The sequence below is a fragment of the Megascapheus bottae genome, chromosome 6, assembly GCF_031878675.1.
Source record: "Megascapheus bottae isolate mThoBot1 chromosome 6, mThoBot2.hap1, whole genome shotgun sequence".
Classification (NCBI taxonomy): domain Eukaryota; kingdom Metazoa; phylum Chordata; class Mammalia; order Rodentia; family Geomyidae; genus Megascapheus; species Megascapheus bottae.
In genome coordinates, this window is record NC_143514.1 from 54,045,305 (window position 1) to 54,054,794 (window position 9,490).

General features: G+C 44.8%; 1 protein-coding gene across 1 annotated transcript; it reads right to left on the reverse strand.

Annotated features, from left to right (window-relative positions):
* Nucleotides 1-269: 269 nt before the first annotated feature.
* Nucleotides 270-8,963, reverse strand: LOC150061875 (cytochrome P450 4A6-like). The gene is made up of 12 exons (XM_090334907.1): nucleotides 8,728-8,963; nucleotides 8,229-8,370; nucleotides 7,000-7,044; nucleotides 6,250-6,377; nucleotides 5,293-5,417; nucleotides 4,790-4,944; nucleotides 4,288-4,394; nucleotides 4,011-4,201; nucleotides 3,776-3,909; nucleotides 2,505-2,569; nucleotides 2,278-2,354; nucleotides 270-1,099 (listed from the first exon to the last, which is right to left on the reverse strand). Exons 1-12 carry the CDS (start codon nucleotides 8,914-8,916, stop codon nucleotides 931-933), a joined length of 1,527 nt encoding a protein of 508 aa, XP_090191033.1. The 5' UTR covers nucleotides 8,917-8,963; the 3' UTR covers nucleotides 270-930.
* Between the last annotated feature and the right edge of the window lie 527 nt (nucleotides 8,964-9,490).

A 9,490-nucleotide genomic window follows, 5' to 3' on the forward strand; every position in this document is an offset into this window, starting at 1 on the left:
ACAAGTATGGCTATCCAAGATACACATGCCATGGGGTCCAAGATACACATGCCATGGGGCTGGGAGTTTGGCCTAGTGGTTAAAGTGCTTGCCTACCATGCATGAAGACCCAGGTTCGATTCCTCGGTACCACATACATAGAAAAAAGCCGGAAGTGGTGCTGAGGCTCAAGTGGTAGAGCTCTAGCCTTGAGAAAGTCCAAGGATAGTGCTCAGGCCCTGAGCTCCAGCCCAGGACTGGCAAAAAAAAAAGATACACATGCCAAAATCTCAGAGGACAATTATTATCATGTGTTTTTATTACAATGGAAACAACTTAATTAACCATTATAATGAACAAGTAATGTAAATGTAAACACAGAAAGATTTGAATATTAGAGTATGCCAAATCTCAGAAATGCAGCTTCAGATCATAAAGATTGGAAAAGAAGAGACACACAAACAGCACCAAAGGTGGTGGTCCCAGATTTCCTGTGTTTGGACCAAGGAGACCCCTCTTAAATTCTTATCTTCAAAACCACAAAAGACTAGATTTCTGTCACACACATCATTGTCATTTATTATAAAGCACTTGAAAGCATAGATCTGTACGTAGATAAGCTCAGCTGAGATCAGGGGAAGAAACAGAACCAACCTGTTCAGGCTCAGCTAGGTCCTAGGGCAGTCAGGTGATCAGGGGTTATGAGCATAGTCTTAGGCAGGTAGACGGGAGACAGATAGTGAAGTAGGTGGGGCCCCTGGACAAAGGTAGGAGAGCAAATGGAAACCAAGCAAAAGAGCCAGAAGCAAGACTCTAATGATATCAAGCAGGTTGGAAGAAGGGCAAGTGGGAAGAGAAAGCAGGCTGTATAGAGATGGGCTCTGGATAGGACCTGGTGACAGGAAGACCACACAGGAAGCAAGTTGTCATAACTTCTTGTCCCCAGCAGGATTAGCAGAGTTTCCTGAGTCGAAGGTGGATCCCATTCTTGGACTTCAACACAAGACGAGGGATGAGGATGGGGACCCTGGTGGGATCGGGCAGCAGCTCAAAGCGAAGCAGGGTCAGGGCCACGGCCACCTTCAGCTCATTCATGGCAAAGTGTTGCCCAATGCAGTTCCTAGGAAGGCAGGGACAATGGAATGAGATGTGGCCTCAGAGCCTGACCTGGGCAGGGCAGACACGGGATCCTGAGACTCAACCAACAGTGGGACATTCAGAACCTTCTTTCCTGAACCTAGCATCCTGCCTCTCCTTGCAGGACACACACACACACACACACACACACACACACACACACACACACACACCTCTTCATTCTTGACTTCCTTGACCCTCTTGACTTGCTTCATCTTTTTCAAGAGCAAAGTTTGAATCCTGCTCTGATAGGAGTGAAACCCCTGTTAGGGCACAGAATGTCCTGAGTTGACAGAATCTACTGCTGTTGATGATGGTAGAGTGGGGTAATGGTTAATTCACTTCCTCTCCTATAGTTGTTTGATTCCCCTGTGTGGAGACTACTGGTCAGTGCGATGCTTCCTGTGATCACTCTCTGTGGGGGCAGAGGACTTAGGACCAATTCCTACAGAGCACTCATAGAGGAGTAGAGCAGCTCATGAAAGGAGCATAGGATCAACCATTCTCAAGCAGGGGCCATGTGGGGCGCGTCACATTAGGAAAATGGGCTCATTTCTTGGTCTTGAAATCCAACCTGCCTGTCACCTCTTTCGGAGGTTTGGCTGTGGTTTGTGATGTAAAGTAGGCCAACTCTATCTCTGGGATTGACCCCGCCGCCCTCTCGGACAGCAACTCCTTGCCATGCCCACCTCTATGCTGATATGCTCCTGCAACCTATTTTAGCCCAATGTACTTCGGGAATAAATGAGTTCTGCTGTGACAGTCTCCTGGACCGTCTATGTCTTCCATCTGGTGAGGGAAGGCTGGGTAAACGCGGCCAGTCGGCCCTAACCTTTCTCGGTCTCGTCTTAGTTGGGACGTAAAAACCCTGAACTACAGTGAAATCTGGAACCCACATGGACACCAAGGTTTCTCTGGTCTTGGAAAAGGCAGAGGGTCAAGATGATACAAACATTAACAAATAAAGTCACAATGGATGCCTATGAAGTAATACACCATCTATCTGGTGAATATAATGTAACCATTCTATTAATTGCAATAAAAAATATAAAAATGGCACAATTGAAGTTGCAACACAGGAAACTGCAAGGTCATAAATACTGCCGTGTGCCAGGAGACTCCCCTTTCCTCACACCCAGTACCAGACCTGTCACCGCTCACCTTGATCCTCCAGAGAAGGGCAGGAATGAGTGGCTATGCCTGGGAGAATCTGGTGCAAACCGGAAAGGGTCAAACACCTGTAAAGAGAATACAAGGACCCAGAAACATGCCAGTCAAGTCCTGCTTCCATCCTAGGAAGGGACAGCCTGCCTAGATGTGGGATGGATAGGAGGTGTTAGTCCTAGGTGTTAGTTTCCCTCCCCAATTGCTTCCCAGGTCCCTCATACCTCTGGATTTGGCCACACCTTCGGGTTATGATGAAGGGAATAAAATGAGAGAGAAACCGAGACACCTGCGGGGCAGAGGGGAGGCAGAAGGAAATGTTGATGCCAGTGGGTAAAGCTGTGGGCCCTCATTCAGCAGGGGCCATGTGTACACAAATGGCCTGGGTACCAAAATGATCCCTTTGAGCAGAATTATAGCATTGGTGGGAGGTGGATGGTGTTAGAGGTGGTGCTTGGAACTGCACCCGCTTTGGCATAGGAACAGAAATCCATGACATAGGCAAGACATCAAGGAATTACTGGGAGCTCTGTGTAACAAGAAATGAAGTGGGAAATCACACTAACCAAGTATGTTCCATCAGCCTTAGAAAACATGCATTAAACCATCCAATAAGTAGAATTAACCCTCTGTAGGTAACTTTCTTCCCTTCATTTAGTTTCAGTTGCTTTCCCCTTTGATCATTGGGGTCCCTGCCATGTAGAAAGAGCTGCTGTCACACCAAGTCCTTCAACTGAATTTAAGGATTGTGAAAACTTTGTACATGTTCTCACCACTTTCACCAGGGCTACTCTCTTAGCTCTGCTAGTGCCTTTGATTTCACTTCTTTCCACAAGCCAGGCTCCTTTCTATTTCCCTTTCCTTCATTCTCTATTCTTGGTAGCTGTCCTGTGGCCTCTTTAGTGATTCTCATTGCTAGTCCTACCTTTATTCCACTTGGGTGTATAGTCTGTCCATGGGGTCACAAAAGGACCTAGTAATTCCCTTTCTTACTGTGGAATATATAGAGTTTTACATCTAATTGATGATGAACGATGAAATTCCAGAATCTCAGCAAGGTCCATTCCTTTCCTATGATCTCACAGTTCAATGAGTGGGGGTGAGTTCATACCAGGTGGGAAGTAGTTTAATAGATGTTTTCCTACTATGGAACTGGATGTTTCCATGGACATTGTAAATGTCACCTTTAAAATACGATCCCTGAACATCCCTGATTTAACTTCACCTATGGAAGGAATCTTGGCACCCTACCCACTCTTTGACTCTCTATCTGGAGTCTACCCAGAATTTGGGGGAAAACATGGTTTTGAAGATTTAGTGACGTTAAGTTGGGCTAGACATTTTCATTCCGATCATTCTAACTTCAAAGCAAGAATCCACATGACTTGTGAGGAAAGGGAGAATCACTGGCTCCTAGCTGCAACATCACATGTGAATTTCTGACCCATCCTGGTCTATGCTGAGTGCTTGCTGAACCAGCATGGGAAGCTCATACCTTTGGGTAAGGAGCGTCCATCAGGGAAGGTGACGGGTTTGCTCAGGTCTCTGCTCACAGTGGGTACTGGTGGATAGAGTCTCAGGGCCTCCTTAATGCACATGGTTGTGTAGGTCATCATGTCAAGGCTTTCCCTGAAAGGAAGGCCATCTTCAGACTCAGGCAGGGCTTGGGAAGACTCGAGTTTGCCCCTGTAGAGTGGTAGGGCTTTCCTACACATTGAGCTCTCACTCACCAGGTGACAGAGGCTCCATCTCCAAGGAGGCCCTGTACCTCCTCCCTGCACTTTTGCTGGTGTTCAGGGTGTGTGGCCAGAGCATAGAAGATCCAGGAGAGGGCACTGGCTGTGGTGTCATGACCCTCGAACATGAACGTGTCCACTTCAGCACGCAGGTCCTTGTCATTCAAGCTGCTTCCATTCTCCATCTAGGGGAGTTTAGGGTCAGGAGAGAAAATGTTCCCTCGTGCTGAGTTTCTCCACGAAGCCTCAGCTCTCTGCCACAGGCACTCACTTTGGCAAACAGTAGGATGTCCAGGAAGTCTAAGCGCCTCTTCTTCCTGATCTTTTCCAGCTCTCCCTCATCTTGCAGCTGAGCCTTCCTCTGGTTGATCACCTTGTCTGTTCCAGGACAAGAGTTACCAGGCAGACAGAGACAGCTGGTCCAGCACCTCCCAATAGCCTTCCCTTTGCCCAGTCGGGGTTCTCTATAGGAGCCTGGGTGCATTTGGGGAGGGCTGTGAGGGTGGGGGATAGAGGTCTAACCTTCAGCTGTGGGGCAAAGAGCACAGAACCCCTGGTGAAGGCTGCCAGGACGCACCTTATTTAATATCAGAGTACTGTGATACTGATAATTCCTGTATGGTACCTCATGTCCTAATCTCTCAGTCTGCATAGCTTATGTTACCGGAATACTCTACAAGAATGTATATCTAGCTCAATAGAGGTATCTTTGTCTGACTGTACCTCGGGGTTAAGTGTGGGAAAGGCAGAGAGACAGGAGGAGGAGACAAAACCTGTATGCTCATGGGCAAGCTGGCAAGCACGATGATGAGTGCGGCCACTAGAAGTCAAACTGTAGATGACATCATTCTGGTGGAACACATTCCTCAGTCGGTCAAAAATCAGGTTGTTCAGATCCATAACAGCCTGGATGTAAGATTTGGAATTCCTGAGAAACAGAAGGCACAACGCACTGAGATTTGGGTATCTGACATAGACAGTGTGAAGAGAATCCCACAAGGGGGAGAAGAGACAACATGAGAAATATCTAAGCCCTATTTGAAGGGCCTGATGCAGATGACAGGACATCCAGTGTCAGAAATTAGAGGTGTGTGGTTGGGCAGCAATGGCTCAGGTCAGGAAGTGGAGGCTCCCATTAGTTCTGGATCCAAGCTTGGGTTTTGTTTGTTTTGTTTTTCTTTTTCAGGTGAGCATTGCTGCTGTCCCAACTGTGTCTCAGGTAGTAAGTCCACATCAGTTGATAAGAACAAAGACCCTGCAAACAAATGTCACTGACCTGTCTACCTGGATACACTCTTGGTGGCCGAAGGCACATTTCATGATGCTATCCAGAGTCATCAAGGAGATGGGTTCAAAGATCTCCAGAGATTTGTCCTGGACGCTGAGCTTCTCCCATTTGTCCTGTGTCAGGAGGGGACATTGACAGTCTCATTTCCCCCAGGAATATCTGTGCTAACAGGCCTAGGATCCTCCCCTTCAGAAAGTTATGAGGAAGAAATGATGCAGTCTGACTATTTGTCACAAATGTCATTACAAAATGGAACATATATGCATTTTCCATATTTTGAATGTTGAGCTTTAGTTGTACCATTTTTGCATTTTGGAAAATGTCCACACTGTAAATACCCTCCTATTTCCTGAAAGTTTGGTAAAGTAGACTTGAAAAATTGGGATAATCCCAATTATGAGACACAGTTATCATTGAAAGGAAATCCTGCACTGGTCTGCAGAGCAGTCGTATTGGTGGCTGTTTTGGACCTCAGTTCTTTTTCACTCATGGAATTTACTGAGCACTGTCATGTTGGAAGTGATTGTGGGGTATTTTTGCCTCTAGCACCATGGGCCTGTGTCCATCTCAGTGTATGTACCCTGATGATTGAGGATACCCTTGGAAGGTCCCAATGCTATCAACTCTACCGTTATCCAGTCCAGCCGGGGACAGATAGCTGACTTCTGATGGGGGTTTCTAATGCCCCAGTTCACCGGGCTGTGAAGGAAGGAGAGGGACCTGCATCTACCAGGATGTATTCTGAGTGGAACAAGAGGAAATTTGGCTCAATACTCGTGCCTGGATTATTTTCTTTCATTTATTGCTAAGGATCCAGTTCTCCCAGCAATTGGCTTGATAGTATCCATTTAGGTGAGTGTGTATGATGGCTTCTGTGTTATAGAGTAGAACATGAGTGTGTTTTGTGATTAGGAGTGTGGCCATGAGAGTGAGAGACAGACTCACCAGCATCACTTGGACAGAGTCCACCATAATTCCCACGTAGGGCTTCAAGATATCATAGTGGAACGCTGGAGTCAACATGCGCCGGTGCTCAAACCAAGTCTGCCCATTCAACAGGAGCAAACCATGGCCTGGGAAGTAGATGGATACAAGATTCAGCATGAGAGAGAGAGAACTGGGGAAATGACAGGGTGGTGTGAGAGAAGTAGATTGTGAGAGTGCTGTGAGTCAATCAAGAATATGGAATTTCTTGTATAAATGCCATAAGCAGTGGCACCTTTCAGAAATGTGAATCTTCTAATTGTGCTTGTGTATCTGATAGGATATACAAGAGGGCTGATAGGGAGGGACTCCAGTAAGTACCAAACTGAGCCTGTGTGGGGGTCACTGGGTGGACATGTAGAAGGAGCTGAATCCCAGGAGACCTCAGGGCAGACTTTTTAAATTGTATTTTATTGTTAGGGTGATATCTAGAGGGGTTACCTTTACATTTGGCAGCTACTGGGTACATTTCTTCTTGAACATGGATATCCCTTCCCATGTTCTTATCCCTCTTTCCTCTCTCTACCCCCTCCGAATCATCTTGAGATTTTTTTATTTCTACAGTAAATATCAACATAGAAGTATTGAAATGGAATTTCTATTCTGGGGTTAATCTTGACAGTAATAATCGTTTGCTCTCAGTAAGGCCAAGTGTAGATACTTGGTGAACTATGTGAGGAGTGGTTACAGTTCTAGTTAACATGTACTCACCAATCCATGGAGCCACGAATTTATAGATACCATGAGATTTGGGGTCTGAAAAGTAAGTAGGGGTTATTAATTGAAAACAAGGGAAATAGCAGTTTATGCTGACCACGGAAAGACAGGACTTAGATTTTGGTCTGCTTGTATATATTTTTCTTTTTTGAAAAATTAGAGTTTGTAAATTGTATAAAGGGATTGCCTTGTGACACTCCCCAAAATGCATTCAATATGTCCTTATGAAATTCTACTCCTCTCATACTCTCTTTAACCTTCTTTTCCCTTCTTCAAACAAAATACCATTTGGTTTTGTTATCCTACTTGCAAATAGGAAATTAACTACTTTGACACTATTCATCCTCATTTACCCTCTTTGTTAATCCTCCCTGTTCTCACCGTTGCCCATCTCCAAAAGGTCTGTTTTAATCTCCTTCCATTTCTTTATTTTTAGTGTATATTAATTATACCAGTGGGTGCTTCCCTAATATTTTAGACATGTATATGTTAAGCTTTTCTCAGCAGAACCCTCCCTTCTTCTCTCTTTTCCCATTCCAACCTTCAATTAATAGCTTCCATTGAACTTCCTTGACCTCTATACATACACGTGATAATGAATTTCAATTTTTTATCCCATCCCTACAGTTAGAATCCCAGCCATGACATTTTAATCACTGTTGTGTTGACAGCCTGTTTATTTCCTGTCACTTCCCATTGCCCTCCTACCCTCTTCTGTCTTGTCGTGATAGTCAGTTAAACCTAAGTCCTTATGTTCCAGAAGCTAAACACCCCAGAAAATGGGATGGTAAATTGGTGACAAACATAGACCATGTCTTCTCAATGCTAAGGAATAACAAAAACTTTGAGGATTTTCTAAAGTGGGTAGTGAGTTAGTCACTCATAACCTAGGTCAGGGAAATTGGACTTAATACACCCAAGTCAATGTGGACATGAAGTTAGCTTCTCATAATTGAGGAAATCATAATTGTAGATTTGAGGAAATTTACAGAACCTTTAGTTAAAAAAGATGAAAAACAAAGTTGAGCCCTCATTCATGTTTTACTATATAAATTCTAAGTAATATTTTTTGGTACATACTAGATCATAACTTCAAGAATATACTGCTGGGCAATTATTTAGGCATAGATAGCTAAACCTCCACTTCTTTCTGTAATGTCAAGATTTGGGGCATGTGTGAAGAACGGAAGAGCTATTGTTGGTGGGAAGGGCTTAACTCTTACCTGATCTCCCCAGAATCACCTTCATGTAGTCAGGGTCATAGATTATGAAACGAGCTTTGCTCCCCCAGAGCCAATATGGGCAGGCACCAGGGAATTTCTCAACTCTTGAGAGAATCTCTTGAAGTTCCTGATCATTGTTGACCTGATATCATTGTAAAGAGGAATGATTAAACGTAATTTAGGTTAAACACAGGGATACATTCTGAATATCTCAGGGACCTCCTGAACTTTGGGCAGCAAACCATCTAGAAGGTTGATTCTTGGATACTAGCTAAGCCTTAGTGCTTAGTTCTAGGACAGGCAACAGACCTGCTAAAGGAAAGTATGTGGCTAAACAGATTAATAGCAGAGCAGGTTCTCAGGGAGGAAATGAGCTCTGTATAACTGGATAAGCAGAGCTAGAGAGATATATTGTTTCTTGAAGGTTTGGTGCTTTTTCCTGTGGATTGTTCACCAGTCTTTGACAGCCCTGGTCTCCCATCTCTTTCATCTTTCTTACCTTGTGCCCAAAGAACCAATGGGAGGGTGGTCCTGGGAACTGCTGGAAGGCTTTGAGCAGCCACTTCCTTTGCAGATAGAATTGAATGGCTTTGAAGAGCAGCAGAAGCAGTCCAAGAAGGGAGGCCACTTGGAGGAGCCCAGAGATGCTGCCCAGGAGCTTGGTGTGGCTCAGTGCAGGGACCGTCATTGTGCAGAGGCTTCTGGATCACTGACTGCTCTTCACTGTGACCGATCCTTAAAACCTTTCATGTCCTGGGAAGATTGCCCCACCTCCCTATGGGAGGGAGAAAAAGCACATAGCTTTACCTCAGAGTTTAGTGTTGATTAACCAGGAATATCCACCTTGGGAAATAATGAGATCAAAGCACTATTAGATGGCCATAGTCAATTATCATTTACTGTTCCATGGGTTATTTAAAAATAACCAATTGGATTATTGGGGGGGGTGCTGGGAGTTTGGCCTAGTGGTAGATGCTTGTCTATCATGCACAAAAAGCAGGATTTATTCCTTAGTAAGTACTATGTACATAGAAAAAAACACAAACAGAAGTGGTGCTATGGCTCAAGTAGTAGAGCTTTAGCCTCGTAAAAACCCAAGGATAGTTTTCAGGCCCTGAGCCCAAGTTCAGGACTGACAAAAAATTGGGAGGGGGGGGGTTGAGAGTTTGGCGTAGTGGTAGAGTATTGCTAGCATGCACAAAGACCTATATCAATTCCTTGGTACCACATATACAGAAAAAAGCCAGAAGTAGTGCAGTGGC

Excerpts from the sequence above, each read along its gene's own strand:
- LOC150061875 (XM_090334907.1), bottom strand. The coding sequence starts at position 8,916 with ATGACGGTCCCTGCACTGAGCCACACCAAGCTCCTGGGCAGCATCTCT. Across the intron at positions 7,045-8,228 it reads GGTGATTCTGGGGAGATCAG|ACCCCAAATCTCATGGTATC; the intron begins GTAAGAGTTAAG and ends CTTACTTTTCAG. Across the intron at positions 4,945-5,292 it reads GAGTGTATCCAGGTAGACAG|GAATTCCAAATCTTACATCC; the intron begins GTCAGTGACATT and ends TCTGTTTCTCAG.